Source organism: Salvelinus alpinus, chromosome 1, assembly GCF_045679555.1.
Source record: "Salvelinus alpinus chromosome 1, SLU_Salpinus.1, whole genome shotgun sequence".
In the NCBI taxonomy this organism is placed as follows: domain Eukaryota; kingdom Metazoa; phylum Chordata; class Actinopteri; order Salmoniformes; family Salmonidae; genus Salvelinus; species Salvelinus alpinus.
Genome location: NC_092086.1, coordinates 15,747,854 through 15,767,999, shown reverse-complemented (window position 1 = coordinate 15,767,999; position 20,146 = coordinate 15,747,854). Strand labels below are relative to the sequence as shown.

General features: G+C 44.5%; 1 protein-coding gene across 2 annotated transcripts in view; it reads left to right on the top strand.

The window, feature by feature from the left end:
* Window positions 1-3,068: 3,068 nt before the first annotated feature.
* ppl (periplakin) overlaps window positions 3,069-20,146 on the top strand; it is a 43,229-nt gene continuing 26,151 nt past the window's right edge. The window contains exons 1-4 of one of the 2 annotated variants that reach the window (XM_071392616.1): window positions 3,069-3,285; window positions 18,479-18,578; window positions 18,925-19,079; window positions 20,019-20,139. In XM_071392616.1, the coding sequence (XP_071248717.1) occupies window positions 3,233-3,285; window positions 18,479-18,578; window positions 18,925-19,079; window positions 20,019-20,139 (429 nt within the window). In that variant the 5' untranslated portion in view covers window positions 3,069-3,232. Of the gene's footprint in view, window positions 3,286-18,478; window positions 18,579-18,924; window positions 19,080-19,123; window positions 19,153-20,018; window positions 20,140-20,146 lie in introns of those variants that run through there. The other variant, XM_071392625.1, reaches the window with a different exon arrangement.

Sequence of the window (20,146 nt, the reverse complement as noted above, 5' to 3'; positions counted from 1 at the left end):
GGTCAACACTGTCACACTATATTATGACACACTATAACTCCTCCCCCTCAGAACCATGGTCAACACTGTTACACTATATTATGACACACACTATAACTCCTCCTCTTCAGAACTATGGTCAACACTGTCACACTATATTATGACACACTATAACTCCTCCTCTTCAGAACCATGGTCAACACTGTTACACTATATTATGACACACTATAACTCCTCCCCCTCAGAACCATGGTCAACACTGTTACACTATATTATGACACACACTATAACTCCTCCTCCTCAGAACCATGGTCAACACTGTTACACTATATTATGACACACACTATAACTCCTCCCCCTCAGAACCATGGTCAACACTGTCACACTATATTATGACACACACTATAACTCCTCCTCCTCAGAACCATGGTCAACACTGTTACACTATATTATGACACACTATAACTCCTCCCCCTCAGAACCATGGTCAACACTGTTACACTATATTATGACACACTATAACTCCTCCCCCTCAGAACCATGGTCAACACTGTTACACTATATTATGACACACACTATAACTCCTCCCCCTCAGAACCATGGTCAACACTGTTACACTATATTATTACACACTATAACTCCTCCTCTTCAGAACCATGGTCAACACTGTTACACTATATTATGACACACTATAACTCCTCCCCCTCAGAACCATGGTCAACACTGTTATACTATATTATGACACACTATAACTCCTCCTCCTCAGAACCATGGTCAACACTGTTACACTATATTATGACACACTATAACTCCTCCCCCTCAGAACCATGGTCAACACTGTTACACTATATTATGACACACACTATAACTCCTCCCCCTCAGAGCCATGGTCAACACTGTTACACTATATTATGACACACTATAACTCCTCCCCCTCAGAACCATGGTCAACACTGTTACACTATATTATGACACACACTATAACTCCTCCCCCTCAGAACCATGGTCAACACTGTTACACTATATTATGACACACTATAACTCCTCCCCCTCAGAACCATGGTCAACACTGTTACACTATATTATGACACACACTATAACTCCTCCTCCTCAGAACCATGGTCAACACTGTTACACTATATTATGACACACTATAACTCCTCCCCCTCAGAACCATGGTCAACACTGTTACACTATATTATGACACACACTATAACTCCTCCCCCTCAGAACCATGGTCAACACTGTTACACTATATTATGACACACTATAACTCCTCCCCCTCAGAACCATGGTCAACACTGTTACACTATATTATGACACACACTATAACTCCTCCTCCTCAGAACCATGGTCAACACTGTTACACTATATTATGACACACTATAACTCCTCCCCCTCAGAACCATGGTCAACACTGTTACACTATATTATGACACACACTATAACTCCTCCTCCTCAGAACCATGGTCAACACTGTTACACTATATTATGACACACTATAACTCCTCCCCCTCAGATCCATGGTCAACACTGTTACACTATATTATGACACACTATAACTCCTCCTCCTCAGAAACATGGTCAACACTGTTACACTATATTATGACACACACTATAACTCCTCCCCCTCAGAACCATGGTCAACACTGTTACACTATATTATGACACACTATAACTCCTCCCCCTCAGAACCATGGTCAACACTGTTACACTATATTATGACACACACTATAACTCCTCCTCCTCAGAACCACGGTCAACACTGTTACACTATATTATGACACACTATAACTCCTCCCCCTCAGAACCATGGTCAACACTGTTACACTATATTATGACACACACTATAACTCCTCCTCTTCAGAACCATGGTCAACACTGTTACACTATATTATGACACACTATAACTCCTCCCTCTCAGAACCATGGTCAACACTGTTACACGATATTATGACACACACTATAACTCCTCCCCCTCAGAACCATGGTCAACACTGTTACACTATATTATGACACACTATAACTCCTCCCCCTCAGAAACATGGTCAACACTGTTACACTATATTATGACACAGTATAACTCCTCCCCCTCAGAACCATGGTCAACACTGTTACACTATATTATGACACACTATAACTCCTCCTCCTCAGAACCATGGTCAACACTGTTACACTATATTATGACACACTATAACTCCTCCCCCTCAGAACCATGGTCAACACTGTTACACTATATTATGACACACTATAACTCCTCCCCCTCAGAACCATGGTCAACACTGTTACACTATATTATGACACACATTACTTCTGATAATGCTCAACTGGTCCAACATTTTAAATATAATTGTTTTATTTATATTTTATTGAACCTTTATTTAACTAGGCAAGTCAGTTAAAAAGAAATTCTTATTTACAATGACGGCCTACCCCGGCCAAACCCAGACGACGCTGGGCCAATTGTGTGCCGCCCTATGGGACTCCCAATCACGGCCGATTGTGATACAGCCTGGATTCGAACCAGGGTGTCTGTAATGACGCCTCAAGCACTGAGATGCAGTGCCTCAACATGTCAATGTATTACAGCCTGACCTGTAACCAACATGTGTCAACGTATTACAGCCTGACCTTTAACCAACATGTGTCAGCCTGACCTGTATTACAGCCTGACCTGTAACCAACATATTAATGTATTACAGCCTGACCTGTAACCAACATATTAATGTATTACAGCCTGACCTGTAATAACAATGTCATAGATTTGCTTTTGAACGCTGCTTTTGTCTGCTCTCTCAAACACTGGTATTTGCCTTTTCGTCTGAGCAAATGGCAATATGTTGATAACATAGTAGCAACGTCCAGGCCTAAAAGGTGCGGTATCCACCTGTAACCTGTATGGGAAAAGCATAAAACCAGCCCCGCCCACGCGTTCATAGGTGACAGGTATGCAGCACATACAGGGAGAAATCCACAGCAACCCCCCCTCCTTTACAGCAGTTCACTTTTCCTGTGCTGACTGACTGCTGGAAGAAATTAGCGCTAGTGGGCGTCGCCGAATCTCCTCATTTGACATTCCCATTTGTGTGTGTGGAGCGTACTGGGGCATACCTACCTGCCCGAGGAGAGAGAACATACCTGAGAAGTCAGAAAGAAGCCTCACCTCTCCCCACGGGATATCTTCACAGAGAGAAGCACAAGAAGAGACAGGTGTTTACGGGAGAAGAAGAATCCGAGTCGTCCCGCTGACAGAATGTTCAAGAAAAAACCCTCGAAGAATAGCGTGACCATCACGCAAACGAAGAAGTAAGTAGTTGTTTCTATGTTGAAAGTTATCTTGGTGGTTATAGATAGGGAGTTGTAACTTTGTAATCACTGTGCAAGTTTCTTTTAATGTCGCATTAGGAAAGATAAAGTAAAGTTGGACGTTTGACAAGTTGACAACACTGTCAGTATGCTTCAGGATTCTATTTATGATCGTTTATGATAATGCGTATTTTGGAATTTGACGAGGATTCTGGGACATTGTAGTACTATGTCATATAATACATTAAGCACGTTGCATGGGGGTTAAGTCATATTCCAACGTTTATACAACTCTGGAAAATTGCTTTTAATGATATTGTTTGTGTAGCCTTAGCTTATACACTGAACGTCCTTTTAACTTGACCAGAGGGTGTGGCTGTATGTTAGCGGCAGTAACTGGTTTGATAACTTTGTCTTTCGGGGTAGAGTGAGAGAATAAATGGTGATGGACTTCAACCCAGCCCTGTTCAACTACTTTTCACTTAAAGAAAGTATTGACCTCACTTTTGCCGAAGTATAGTAAAATATCAGGCTACTGTATCGGCAAAAAAAAAGAAAGAAATTGAACCCAATCGTGTCTTTGTTCTTATAAACAATATAAATCCCTATATAATTATACAGTGAGGTGTTTAACCATGCACTCCTACCTGTGAATAGTGTAATTAGTGACGAGCTGCCCCAAAAAAATCTCTAAATATGTATCTGTCACTTTTCACTCTCACTTCAGGAACTTGCTATATGGGATCTTCTCTGGGGCAGTCAGTGTATGCATCCCACACACTATACACACTATACCGCTATGGGCCCTGGTCTAAAGTAGTGCACTATATAGGGAACAGAGCCCTATGGGCCCTGGTCTAAAGTAGTGCACTATATAGGGAACAGAGCCCTATGGGCCCTGGTCTAAAGTAGTGCACTATATAGGGAACAGAGCCCTATGGGCCCTGGTCTAAAGTAGTGCTCTATATAGGGAACCGAGCCCTATGGGCCCTGGTCTAAAGTAGTGCACTATATAGGGAACAGAGCCCTATGGGCCCTGGTCTAAAGTAGTGCTCTATATAGGGTTTAATTTGGGTTGTAGTCAGTGTCTCTGAACAGAGAGAGCACAGAGCATGTGGGTTGTCACTCGTCAAGTGAGAGTAGGAGGAGGAGGAGGGCAGGATAGAGTCAGGGCCACCTAGTAATAACAACACTCCTTTGGCTTGGAACATGAGAGGTTAGCTAATCTGTTTCCAATGGTTATCTATGTAATGTATGGCTCTGGGACAGGGTGCGTCCCAAATGGGCACCCTATTCCCTGATTAGTGCACTACTTTTGACCAGAGCCCTTTGGGAATAGGGAGCCATTTGGGACAAAGACTTAATGGGTGGCTCATCATTGACTTCAGTAAAGAAGGGAATGTATCTTGTCTGATGTCGAAGGAAAGGCCTAGCAAGCTGCTTAAAACTGTTTCTAGTTAGTGAATGAGGCTTTTATGTTTCAACATATGAGTCAGACACAATGTTGGAATAATGAAAAACACACACATTGTGTGTGTGTGTGGGCGTGTGTGTACGTGCGTGCGTATGTGCATGCTTGCGTGCGTGTATGTGGGCGTGGGTGTGGGCGTGTGTAATTTATGTGTAGGGTTGCAAAATTCCTGAAACTCTGAATATATTCCCTGATTTTCCCGAAATGCTGGTTGTAGGATTTATGGAATCAGGAGGGAATCCGGAGTCCTCCAACCAGTATTTCTAGAAAACATTCAATAAACTCCCTGGTTATCAGAATTTTGCAACCCTGTTTATGTGTCCCATGTTGCCATAGGAAAGCTGTATTAAACGTTGAGTGATTATTTATATTGGATGTTAAGAGTGATATATTAGATGTTGGTTGCCAACTGTCTAACTGTATCAGCCTAAGCATAAAGCAACTCTCTTTTTTTGAGTGTGGACACTCTACACTGCATCAGTGATTTAATATTGGTCAACACATCACAACTTCTGGCTGCAGTTATTTAATGTTGGTCAACACATCACAACTTCCTGGGGGCTGTGATTTAATGTGGGTCAACACATCAGAACTTCTGGGGGCAGTGATGTAATGTGGGTCAACACTGGGGCAGTGATTGGTGGTCTTAAGGGTATTCAATAGGTCTTGATTGAGTCAGATCAGAGTTATTGGTGGTCTCATCAGAGCTTTGCAGATAGGAGACACATGTCTGCTCTAGTACTCCTATCAGCTGGAGGCTAGTGAACAGTGAGTATCTATGTAGTGTGGGATCTAGCTGTATAATGTAACGCTGTGAACGTTTCACCTTTCTGAACCCTAGACAGATGAGACAGAATGGAGACATGGGCCCAATTCCATTCAGGTTCCTAGTACCTTCCCTTAGCTCCTACTCCTTCACAGATCTATTCATTAATACTGGAGGTCCTAGGGACCCTAATGGATCTGATCTGGGCCTTGGTTTCTGGGGAGTTCATATTTGAAGGAGTTGGGGTGTAGGAAGGGTTTGTCTGATCTGGGCCTTGGTTGCTGGGAAGTTCATATTTGAAGGAGTTGGGGTGTAGGAAGGGTTTGTCTGATCTGGGCCTTGGCTGCTGGGAAGTTCATCTGGATCTCATCCCTCCCTCCATACCCTCAATGACTCATAGTTACCTTCTGGTTACAATTTGTCCCTCTCTCCCTCTCCTTGGAAATACTTTACTCCTTATTCGGAGAGAAGTGTGTCCTACACACATCTATCTGGTTAAATAAAGGTTAAATAAAAGTAAATAAAATATAAGATGTTTAGCATATTGGAACTATGTTTGTTAGCATCCTTCTAATACAAACTGTAGACCAGAGGTCCACCTCCCCCAGGCCATCCATCCTTCTAATACAAACTGTAGACCAGAGGTCCACCTCCCCAGGCCATCCATCCTTCTAGTACAAACTGTAGACCAGAGGTCCACCTTCCCCAGGCCATCCATCCTTCTAATACAAACTGTAGACCAGAGGTCCACCTCCCCAGGCCATCCATCCTTCTAATACAAACTGTAGACCAGAGGTCCACCTCCCCCAGGCCATCCATCCTTCTAATACAAACTGTAGACCAGAGGTCCACCTCCCCCAGGCCATCCATCCTTCTAATACAAACTGTAGACCAGAGGTCCACCTCCCCCAGGCCATCCATCCTTCTAGTACAAACTGTAGACCAGAGGTCCACCTCCCCCAGGCCATCCATCCTTCTAATACAAACTGTAGACCAGAGGTCCACCTCCCCCAGGCCATCCATCCTTCTAATACAAACTGTAGACCAGAGGTCCACCTCCCCCAGGCCATCCATCCTTCTAATAGAAACTGTAGACCAGAGGTCCACCTTCCCCAGGCCATCCATCCTTCTAATACAAACTGTAGACCAGAGGTCCACCTCCCCCAGGCCATCCATCCTTCTAATACAAACTGTAGACCAGAGGTCCACCTCCCCCAGGCCATCCATCCTTCTAATACAAACTGTAGACCAGAGGTCCACCTCCCCCAGGCCATCCATCCTTCTAATACAAACTGTAGACCAGAGGTCCACCTCCCCCAGGCCATCCATCCTTCTAATACAAACTGTAGACCAGACGTCCACCTCCCCCAGGCCATCCATCCTAATACAAACTGTAGACCACTGGCCACTCCTATAGACATAGACTAGAAATCACTGGCCACTCCTATAGACATAGACTAGAAAGTCACGTTGATAATGTTTACATATCTTGCATTACTCATCTCATATGTATATACTGTATTCTATACTATTCTACTGTATCTTAGTCACTTTAATAATGTTTACACATCTTGCATTACTCATCTCATATGTATATACTGTATTCTATACTATTCACCTGTATCTTAGTCTATGCATTTCTCATCTCATATGTATATACTGTATTCTATACTATTCTACTGTATCTTAGTCACTTTAATAATGTTTACACATCTTGCATTACTCATCTCATATGTATATACTGTATTCTATACTATTCACCTGTATCTTAGTCTATGCATTACTCATCTCATATGTATATACTGTATTCTATACTATTCTACTGTATCTTAGTCACTTTAATAATGTTTACACATCTTGCATTACTCATCTCATATGTATATACTGTATTCTATACTATTCACCTGTATCTTAGTCTATGCATTACTCATCTCATATGTATATACTGTATTCTATTCTACTGTATCTTATTCACTTTAATAATGTTTACACATCTTGCATTACTCATCTCATATGTATATACTGTATTCTATACTATTCACCTGTATCTTAGTCTATGCATTACTCATCTCATATGTATATACTGTATTCTATACTATTCACCTGTATCTTAGTCTATGTATTACTCATCTCATATGTATATACTGTATTCTATACTATTCACCTGTATCTTAGTCTATGCATTACTCATCTCATATGTATATACTGTATTCTATACTATTCACCTGTATCTTAGTCCATGCCGCTCTGACATCGCTCGTCCGTATATTTATATATTGTTAATTACATTACTTTACTTAGATGTGTGTGTATTGGGTATATGTTGTGAAATTGTTAGATATTTAAGCAATAATGCCCAAGGGGGTGTGGTATATGGCAAATATACCACGGCTAAGGGCTGTTCTTAAGCACGACGCAACGAGGAGTGTCTGGATACAGCCCTTAGCTGTGGTATATTAGCCATATAGCACAAACACCCGAGATGCCATATTGTTATTATAAACTGGTTACCAACATAATTAGAGCAGTAAAAATACATGTTTTATCATACCCGTGGTATACGGTCTGATATACCACAGCTGTCAGCCAATCAGCATTCAGGGCTAGAACCACCCAGTTTATAATACTTGTTAGATATTACTGCACTGTTGGAGATAGAAGCACAAGAATTTCGCTACACCCACAATAACATCTACTAATCACATGTATGTGACCAATAACATCTGCTAAACACGTGTATGTGACCAATAACATCTGATTGGATCTTAACCGCTAGGCTAGCCAGCCATCGTATTGCTATGACAGTGTCATAAGAACTCCTACAAATGTACCTTTCAGGACATTCTATAGGCGTTACTCTTTCCTTTAGGGTTTCCCAGACTCTGTCCTAACACACTACACAGCCGATTCAAGTAATCAACTAATCATCCAGCTTTGATCATTTGAATCAGCTGTGTAAACACACACTACGGCTGGTTAAAAATACATAGCGCTGCATTAGGGCCCTTTCAACATGGCCTTTGAACTCACACACACTGTCAAGTGTGAAAGGTTTGGTTTAATAAAGGAGGATACACACTGTTTTAGCCTGAGGCCTCTTTGTTCTATAAAGGACCATACACGATGTATGACCCTAATGCCTCACAGTAAGTCCTACAGTGAGAGCTGGGCTGTGAATCTAAAGAGAATGTCCACTACTCAGATTATGCATCTCATATCTTAGCTTTTCATGCAGTAGCAGTTGTAGGGAGAATGAATGTATGTTGTAAGACACACACTCAGGACAGGACAGTAAGGAGTCTATTCATCAGCATATATCAGGAAAAGGAAAGCCACCCACATCCTCATTAGTGAGTTGGAGAGAAATGACTGACCAATAATAACATCCCACCCCCACTCCTCCATCCCTCCCCCACTCCCCCACCCACCCCCACTCCTCCATCCCTCCTCCATCCACCCCCACTCCTCCATCCACCCCCACTCCTCCATCCCTCCTCCATCCACCCCCACTCCTCCATCCCTCCTCCATCCACCCCCACTCCCCCATCCACCCCCACTCCTCCATCCACCACCACTCCTCCATCCCTCCTCCATCCACCCCCACTCCTCCATCCCTCCTCCATCCACTCCTCCATCCCTCCCCCACACCTCCATCCCTCCTCCATCCACCCCCACTCCTCCATCCCTCCATCCCTCCTCCATCCACTCCCCCATCCACCCCCACTCCTCCATCCACCCCCACTCCTCCATCCACTCCTCCATCCACCCCCACTCCTCCATCCCTCCTCCATCCACTCCTCCATCCACCCCCACTCCTCCATCCACTCCTCCATCCACCCCCACTCCTCCATCTCTCCTCCATCCCTCCCCCTATAGACTGTAAAAATCTATGTGTATAACCTCTAGCCTTCTTGACAATCAGGAAACAAGACAAGACACAGAACAACTTTCTTGCACAAAACATCACATTGTCAAATAATCAGCTCAACAGAAGTCCACAGTTTTTGTAAACTTTTACATCATATCATTTTGCCCCAGTTGGAGACAATGCCAGTTTCACAAGAATCCAGCAGTTTGTCAGTGGTTGAAAACACCCAGACTCTTTGCACAGTGTGCAATGCAATCACACTGACTTTTGAATAGATATGGCAAGGACTATAATTTATTATGTAATTAAAATGTCAAGCCGGGGCATAGAAAACTCAACGTATGATTTAATCAAACTATGAATGCCTTGAAAGGTCACATATACAAACAGTTGTACATTTCTGATCTTAGAACACCTGTCTACTAATGCTATACATATCATATCTATTACTTTCTAGTACGGTCTATTTCTATGTGCCTGAAGCTGGATCCTGGGTTTCTGCTCAAGTCCATACAACAGTGAGAGCTTATTCAGACAAACTGATTTATCACATACTAGCCCTGGGTTCAAATCCTTTCATATGCTCTTTCTGGGCTTGATTGAGCTTGCCTGGCGCAATGGATCCAATTAGAATATGAAACCGTCACAAGAGGCCCAACCCTGTTCATCTGGCACCCCGGGCAGCCGAAAGCAAACGCTGAAAGTGTTTCAAGTATTTTGAAAAGCATTTGAACCCAAGTCTGGTATGTGATAAATCACCCTGTCTGAATAAGATCCCACCATTGTAGAGACTTGATCAGAACCCCAGTCCAATACCCAGCTTCAGGCACGTAGAAATAGACACTGCTATAGATAGATATGTATAACCAACAGGTGTTCTAATATCAAAATATAAAACTCTTACTCTTCAATGCACTCATCACTTCATCACCTCATACTGCAGGTTATATAAAGATCATTCTCTGTTACATAAAAGAGAATGGAACCTGTTGGACCAGTTCTGTAGGAGGAGAAGAAGAAGCACCTTCTGGAGATAACAGATTACAACAATACTCTACAACTAGTTCTGTCCTCAGGAGGACATCCTGACCAGGATCAACAATACTCTACAACTAGTTATGTCCTCAGGAGGACATCATAGCCAGGATAAACACTGTCCTACAACTAGTTCTGTCCTCAGGAGGACATCATAACCAGGATAAACACTGTACTATAACTAGTTCTGTCCTCAGGAGGACATCATAACCAGGATAAACACTGTACTACAACTAGTTCTGTCCTCAGGAGGACATCATAACCAGGATCAACACTGTACTACAACTAGTTATGTCCTCAGGAGGACATCATAACCAGGATAAACACTGTCCTACAACTAGTTCTGTCCTCAGGAGGACATCATAACCAGGATCAACACTGCACTAGAACTAGTCCTGTCCTCAGGAGGACATCATAACCAGGATAAACACTGTCCTAGAACTAGTCCTGTCCTCAGGAGGACATCATAACCAGGATAAACACTGTACTGTCCTCAGGAGGACATCATAACCAGGATAAACACTGTGCAATCATGACCTGGGAGAGTGGAATTGGCAAGTGGTACCGGAGTGCCAAGTCTAGGACAAAAAGGCTTCTCAACAGTTTTTACCCCCAAGCCATAACAGGCAATCAAATGGCTATCCGGACTATTTGCATTGTATGCCCCCCCCCCCCCAACCCCTTTTTTTACACTGCTGCTACTCTCTGTTTATCATATATGCATAGTCACTTTAATTATACATTCATGTACATACTTCCTCAATTAGCCCAACTAACCAGTGCTCTTGCACATTGGCTACCCGGACTATCTGCATTGTGTCCCGCCACCCACCCACCACCCGCCAATCTCTCTTTTACGCTACTGCTACTCTCTGTTCATCATATTTGCATAGTCACTTTAACCATACCTACATGATCATACTAGCTCAATCAGCCTGACTAACCGGTCCCTGTATGTAGCCTCACTACTGTATATAGCCTCACTACTGTATATAGCCTCACTACTGTATATAGCCTCTCTACTGTTATAGCCTCTCTACTGTATATAGCCTCTCTACTGTATATAACCTCACTACTGTATATAGCCTCACTACTGTATATAGCCTCTCTACTGTATATAGCCTCTCTACTGTATATAACCTCACTACTGTATATAGCCTCTCTACTGTATATAGCCTCTCTACTGTATATAACCTCACTACTGTATATAGCCTCGCTACTGTATATAACCTCACTACTGTATATAGCCTCACTACTGTATATATCCTCTCTACTGTATATAGCCTCTCTACTGTATATAACCTCACTACTGTATATAGCCTCTCTACTGTATATAACCTCACTACTGTATATAGCCTCACTACTGTATATAGCCTCTCTACTGTATATAACCTCACTACTGTATATAGCCTCTCTACTGTATATAGCCTCTCTACTGTATATAACCTCACTACTGTATATAGCCTCACTACTGTATATAGCCTCTCTACTGTATATAACCTCACTACTGTATATAGCCTCTCTACTGTATATAGCCTCTCTACTGTATATAGCCTCACTACTGTATATAGCCTCACTACTGTATATAGCCTCTCTACTGTATATAGCCTCACTACTGTATATAGCCTCTCTACTGTTATTATTCACTGCTATTTACTGTTGTTTTTTATTTCCTTACTTATCTATTGTTCACCTAATACCTATTTTTTTTACTTAGAAATTGCACTGTTGGTTAGAGCCTGTTGTAAAGTAAGCATTTCACTGTAAGGTCTAATACAACACCTGTTGTATTCGGCGCACGTGACAAATAAACTTTGATTTGATTTATGTGCCATCAGAATGTGGTTTACTGGTTGATGGCACTTCACCAACTCCTCCGTCAATGACAGCAGGCTCCCATGAGAGAGGAGTGAGTCACAAAATAGACTGTTTCCAATGACAAGATGAATGGATGCTGTTGAGGCCAATCATGTCTCATCATGTCTTCTCTAGAGAGTTGGTGTGTGTGTGTGTGTGTGTGTGTGTGTGTGTGTGTGTGTGTGTGTGTGTGTGTGTGTGTGTGTGTGTGTGTGTGTGTGTGTGTGTGTGTGTGTGTGTGTGTGTGTGTGTGTGTGTGTGTGTGTGTGTGTGTGTGTGTGTAGTATTGTATTAAAAGCCAAGGTGATTTATAGTAGCTTATTTACATGTACAGTATGATCTATGAACCTTGCCGCAGAAGGAACGTTGGGTGTTCTGGAATGTCTCCTGTCTGCATGGTGTTCTGAACAGAGCTCAGGGGTTAGTGTGATGGGCTGAGTGTTCTGGAATGTCTCCTGTCTGCATGGTGTTCTGAACAGAGCTCGGGGGTTAGTGTGATGGGCTGAGTGTTCTGGAATGTCTCCTGTCTGCATGGTGTTCTGAACAGAGCTCAGGGATTAGTGTGATGGGCTGGGTATTCTGGAATGTCTCCTGTCTGCATGGTGTTCTGAACAGAGCTCAGGGGTTAGTGTGATGGGCTGAGTGTTCTGGAATGTCTCCTGTCTGCATGGTGTTCTGAACAGAGCTCAGGGGTTAGTGTGATGGGCTGGGTGTTCTGGAATGTCTCCTGTCTGCATGGTGTTCTGAACAGAGCTCAGGGGTTAGTGTGATGGGTTGGGTGTTCTGGAATGTCTCCTGTCTGCATGGTGTTCTGAACAGAGCTCGGGGGTTAGTGTGATGGGCTGGGTGTTCTGGAATGTCTCCTGTCTGCATGGTGTTCTGAACAGAGCTCAGGGGTTAGTGTGATGGGCTGAGTGTTCTGGAATGTCTCCTGTCTGCATGGTGTTCTGAACAGAGCTCAGGGGTTAGTGTGATGGGCTGAGTGTTCTGGAATGTCTCCTGTCTGCATGGTGTTCTGAACAGAGCTCGGGGGTTAGTGTGATGGGCTGGGTGTTCTGGAATGTCTCCTGTCTGCATGGTGTTCTGAACAGAGCTCAGGGGTTAGTGTGATGGGTTGAGTGTTCTGGAATGTCTCCTGTCTGCATGGTGTTCTGAACAGAGCTCAGGGGTTAGTGTGATGGGCTGAGTGTTCTGGAATGTCTCCTGTCTGCATGGTGTTCTGAACAGAGCTCAGGGGTTAGTGTGATGGGCTGAGTGTTCTGGAATGTCTCCTGTCTGCATGGTGTTCTGAACAGAGCTCAGGGGTTAGTGTGATGGGCTGGGTGTTCTGGAATGTCTCCTGTCTGCATGGTGTTCTGAACAGAGCTCAGGGGTTAGTGTGATGGGTTGGGTGTTCTGGAATGTCTCCTGTCTGCATGGTGTTCTGAACAGAGCTCGGGGGTTAGTGTGATGGGCTGGGTGTTCTGGAATGTCTCCTGTCTGCATGGTGTTCTGAACAGAGCTCAGGGGTTAGTGTGATGGGCTGGGTGTTCTGGAATGTCTCCTGTCTGCATGGTGTTCTGAACAGAGCTCAGGGATTAGTGTGATGGGCTGGGTGTTCTGGAATGTCTCCTGTCTGCATGGTGTTCTGAACAGAGCTCAGGGGTTAGTGTGATGGGCTGGGTGTTCTGGAATGTCTTCTCTCTGCATGGTGTTCTGAACAGAGCTCAGGGGTTAGTGTGATGGGCTGAGTGTTCTGGAATGTCTCCTGTCTGCATGGTGTTCTGAACAGAGCTCAGGGGTTAGTGTGATGGGCTGGGTGTTCTGGAATGTCTTCTCTCTGCATGGTGTTCTGAACAGAGCTCAGGGGTTAGTGTGATGGGCTGGGTGTTCTGGAATGTCTCCTGTCTGCATGGTGTTCTGAACAGAGCTCAGGGGTTAGTGTGATGGGCTGAGTGTTCTGGAATGTCTCCTGTCTGCATGGTGTTCTGAACAGAGCTCAGGGATTAGTGTGATGGGCTGGGTGTTCTGGAATGTCTCCTGTCTGCATGGTGTTCTGAACAGAGCTCAGGGGTTAGTGTGATGGGCTGGGTGTTCTGGAATGTCTTCTCTCTGCATGGTGTTCTGAACAGAGCTCAGGGGTTAGTGTGATGGGCTGAGTGTTCTGGAATGTCTCCTGTCTGCATGGTGTTCTGAACAGAGCTCAGGGGTTAGTGTGATGGGCTGGGTGTTCTGGAATGTCTTCTCTCTGCATGGTGTTCTGAACAGAGCTCAGGGGTTAGTGTGATGGGCTGAGTGTTCTGGAATATCTCCTGTCTGCATGGTGTTCTGAACAGAGCTCAGGGGTTAGTGTGATGGGCTGAGTGTTCTGGAATGTCTCCTGTCTGCATGGTGTTCTGAACAGAGCTCAGGGGTTAGTGTGATGGGCTGGGTGTTCTGGAATGTCTCCTGTCTGCATGGTGTTCTGAACAGAGCTCAGGGGTTAGTGTGATGGGCTGAGTGTTCTGGAATGTCTCCTGTCTGCATGGTGTTCTGAACAGAGCTCAGGGGTTAGTGTGATGGGCTGAGTGTTCTGGAATGTCTCCTGTCTGCATGGTGTTCTGAACAGAGCTCAGGGGTTAGTGTGATGGGTTGGGTGTTCTGGAATGTCTCCTGTCTGCATGGTGTTCTGAACAGAGCTCAGGGGTTAGTGTGATGGGCTGAGTGTTCTGGAATGTCTCCTGTCTGCATGGTGTTCTGAACAGAGCTCAGGGGTTAGTGTGATGGGCTGGGTGTTCTGGAATGTCTCCTGTCTGCATGGTGTTCTGAACAGAGCTCAGGGGTTAGTGTGATGGGCTGAGTGTTCTGGAATGTCTCCTGTCTGCATGGTGTTCTGAACAGAGCTCAGGGGTTAGTGTGATGGGCTGAGTGTTCTGGAATGTCTCCTGTCTGCATGGTGTTCTGAACAGAGCTCAGGGGTTAGTGTGATGGGCTGGGTGTTCTGGAATGTCTTCTCTCTGCATGGTGTTCTGAACAGAGCTCAGGGGTTAGTGTGATGGGCTGGGTGTTCTGGAATGTCTCCTGTCTGCATGGTGTTCTGAACAGAGCTCAGGGGTTAGTGTGATGGGCTGAGTGTTCTGGAATGTCTCCTGTCTGCATGGTGTTCTGAACAGAGCTCAGGGGTTAGTGTGATGGGCTGAGTGTTCTGGAATGTCTCCTGTCTGCATGGTGTTCTGAACAGAGCTCAGGGATTAGTGTGATGGGCTGGGTATTCTGGAATGTCTCCTGTCTGCATGGTGTTCTGAACAGAGCTCAGGGGTTAGTGTGATGGGCTGGGTGTTCTGGAATGTCTCCTGTCTGCATGGTGTTCTGAACAGAGCTCAGGGGTTAGTGTGATGGGCTGAGTGTTCTGGAATGTCTCCTGTCTGCATGGTGTTCTGAACAGAGCTCAGGGGTTAGTGTGATGGGCTGGGTGTTCTGGAATGTCTCCTGTCTGCATGGTGTTCTGAACAGAGCTCAGGGGTTAGTGTGATGGGCTGAGTGTTCTGGAATGTCTCCTGTCTGCATGGTGTTCTGAACAGAGCTCAGGGATTAGTGTGATGGGCTGGGTGTTCTGGAATGTCTCCTGTCTGCATGGTGTTCTGAACAGAGCTCAGGGGTTAGTGTGATGGGCTGGAAGATCAGCAGGTGTTCCATTTTAAACTCACAGGTAAACAGACTGGAGACACGTTTTCTGACGCACAAAGCTTTTTATAGAAAACACTTCTAATATTAGCCAGGGCATCAGTCTGTCTCTGCTTTAGTAATCTAGTTGCTGTTGTTGTTGGGCAAGGAAAAGATGGTTGCATTGATGAGTGAGGAACAGTAATGTGCCCAGTGTCCAAGCTATATACTGTAGTCTCTTGTTGCCTCCACTGCAGTACTTTTAGGTTATATGAGCCAATGTGTTTTATTTAATGAATTACACTGAGTATGAACAAAGGTGTGTTTTAATGTCAATGTTTTCCACAGCACTATGCAAACAGTATCTCAGATTAGACAATGGTGTTACTGTCCTGGTCTGGCGATGGGCCTGATTTACACGCCTCTAATGTTTCATCATGTCTTCTCTTCAATAGAGAGTTGGGGGGGGGGGGGAAACGAGGAGAGGAAACTACTAGACTATTGAGATGAGGAGAGGAGATAAGGAGAGGAAGCTACTAGACTATTGAGATGAGGAGAGGAGATAAGGAGAGGAAGCTACTAGACTATTGAGATGAGGAGAGGAGATGAGGAGAGGAAGCTACTAGACTATTGAGATGAGGAGAGGAGAGGAAGCTACTAGACTATTGAGATGAGGAGGAGAGGAGACGAGGAGAGGAGAGGAAGCTACTAGACTATTGAGATGACGAGGAGAGGAGACGAGGAGAGGAGAGGAGAGGAAGCTATTAGTATAGTGAGATGAAGGAGAGGAGATGAGGAAGCTGTTAGTCTATTGGATGAAGGAGAGGAAGCTACTAGACTATTGAGATGAGGAGAGGAGATGAGGAGAGGAAGCTACTAGACTATTGAGATGAGGAGAGGAAGCTACTAGACTATTGAGATGAGGAGAGGAAGCTACTAGACTATTGAGATGAAGGAGAGGAGATGAGGAGAGGAAGCTACTAGACTATTGAGGAGACGAGGAGAGGAAGCTATTAGTATAGTGAGATGAAGGAGAGGAGATGAGGAAGCTGATAGTCTATTGGATGAAGGAGAGGAAACTACTAGACTATTGAGATGCAGCCCATGTTATCTGAACCGTGGGAGATGTGCAGCAGGGAGCCTTCAGGTTCATTCAGGGTCAGCAGACACGACAGGCAGACGGTGAAGTGAGGGCAAGTGCACTTCATTCAGTCACTCATCTGATTCCCTCCCTAATGACAGCTACCATTTTAAACATCTCTGCTGAAGAGCTGTGTTAATCCTGACTGAGTCTGTCACTAAGATGAAGACTGGAGCTTAGTTACTGACTGGATCCATCTTTCATTTATAACCGTCTGAAGAGATGATTTATCCCCAGTCAACGTTAGCATGTCAAAGATAACATTTTTTGTTCAAGTTTAAAGCTACAGTTGGCGATTGGGGAAAGCATCAGCTTAGGGTCCTGTTTACTTGTGTAGACCCACATTATAAGGCATTGTATTAATGTCTGTTGATCAGGTCCGTTTTGTACTCGGAACAGAACTCACAGATGGTCTTTAAAGGTTTTCAGAGAGATACAATCACTGCAGACTCTTTCCTTTTAAAGACATAGTTCACCCAACTGTGAACTATCCCTGTAACCTAACAGTGGTCTTTCTGTACTTAGAACAGAACTCACAGATGTAGTACTAACTGGTGTCTTCTCCCCTCAGATGGTCTGTATGTAGAACTAACTGGTGTCTTCTCCCCTCAGACGGTCTGTATGTAGAACTAACTGGTGTCTTCTCCCCTCAGATGGTCTGTATGTAGAACTAACTGGTGTCTTCTCCCCTCAGATGGTCTGTATGTAGAACTAACTGGTGTCTTCTCCCCTCAGATGGTCTGTATGTAGAACTAACTGGTGTCTTCTCCCCTCAGATGGTCTGTATGTAGAACTAACTGGTGTCTTCTCCCCTCAGATGGTCTGTATGTAGAACTAACTGGTGTCTTCTCCCCTCAGATGGTCTGTATGTAGAACTAACTGGTGTCTTCTCCCCTCAGATGGTCTGTATGTAGAACTAACTGGTGTCTTCTCCCCTCAGATGGTCTGTATGTAGAACTAACTGGTGTCTTCTCCCCTCAGATGGTCTGTATGTAGAACTAACTGGTGTCTTCTCCCCTCAGATGGTCTGTATGTAGAACTAACTGGTGTCTTCTCCCCTCAGATGGTCTGTATGTAGAACTAACTGGTGTCTTCTCCCCTCAGATGGTTTGTATGGGGAGGGGGAGTCACACTGTTCCCCATCATCCCTAGCAAACACAGCTGATTAAACTGATTGCGTTCTAAGCTGAAGATCATGACTAGTTGATTATTGGAGTCAGGTGTGTTCGCTGGGGCCAAAGTGGGACACCAATCAGGCCCCAGAGGACTGGAGTTGTCCATCCCTGGACTAGAATAACGTTTTGAAGAATGTTTTACTTCCAATGACAGTCATATATGGTTGTTTTGACCTACTTCAGTTGAATGCCATGACTGTAAGTCGCTCTGTATAAGTGAAATTACTCATATGTAACTTTTGTCACCTCCTCATTCCAGGGCGCCCTCCTCTGAGCTGTCTGCACTGATTGAGAAGCTGCAGAAGAATGCTGACAAGGTGGAGAAGCTCATCCTTGAGACGGAGCAGAACCTCAACAAGGTAAAGAACCTCATCACACAGAACCTCATAGAACCGTTTAGAACATCATAAAACCACACAGAACTGGATAGAATCTCAAAGATCATCATATGATATCGTAGAACCTCAGAACCGCGTAGAACCCCCATAGAATCTCAGAACTACATAGAACCTCAAAGAAACACACAGAACTTCATAGAACGTCACAGAACCTTCTGATAGGGTCATACCTTGTGATAATGCAACAACAACATCATATTGATGCCTCTGGCAGACTGTTTGCATTATCCTAATTGGCTCTGTGTGGATATCTCAATGTCTTTGACATTATGATACGAAAACCTTTGACTGCTCTGTGTTGTATCAGGATGTGAGTAAGATCAACGAGGGCAAGCAGCCTCTGTACCAGGACGACACCAACAAGCGCATCCTGAGCTCTCTGGAGCTGCTGGAAGGCCTGGATGAGGACGCCGTCGACGCAAAACGCCTGCAGCACCCCCAGGCTGAGATGATTGAACAGGAGTGAGTTATATACACTACACTAGATATACCTACTGTACCTGCAGCACCGCCAGGCTGAGATGATTGAACAGGAGTGAGTTATATACACTACACTAGATATACCTACTGTACCTGCAGCACCGCCAGGCTGAGATGATCGAGCAGGAGTTATATTATATAGTAGATATACACTACACTAGATATACCTGCAGCACCGCCAGGATGAAATGATAGAGCAGGAGTTATATTATATAGTAGATATATACCTGCAGCACCGCCAGGCTGAGATGATAGAGCAGGAGTTATATTATATAGTAGATATACACTACACTAGATATACCTGCAGCACCGCCAGGATGAAATGATAGAGCAGGAGTTATATTATATAGGAGATATATACCTGCAGCACCGCCAGGCTGAGATGATAGAGCAGGAGTTATATTATATAGTAGATATACACTACACTAGATATACCTGCACCACCGCCAGGATGAAATGATAGAGCAGGAGTTATATTATATAGGAGATATATACCTACTGTACCTGCAGCACCGCCAGGCTGAGATGATAGAGCAGGATTTATATTATATAGTAGATATACACTACACTAGATATACCTGCAGCACCGCCAGGATGAAATGATAGAGCAGGAGTTATATTATATAAAAGATATAATACAATGATACACTTAAGCAATAAGGCACAAGAGGGTGTGGTGTATTGGCCATATACCACAAACCCCCGAGGTGCCTTATTGCTATTATAAACTGGTTACCAACATAATTAGAGAAGTAAAAGTACATTTTTTGTCATACCCGTGGTATACGGTCTGATATATATCCACTGTTGAGTTGTCACCCTGTGTCGTCACCCTGTGTCGTCACCCTGTGTCGTCACCCTGTGTCGTCACCCTGTGTCGTGCCGTAACCCTGTGCCGTAACCCTGTGTCGTCTCCTCCAGTATGAAGCAGCTGAGAGTGAGACTAAGGAAGCTGAGAGAGGACCACGACCGCATCTACCACCTGACCCGCTCTGAGGGCATGCCGAGCGTCAACTGGGGCAGGATCATAGAGGAGAAACAGGTGAGGG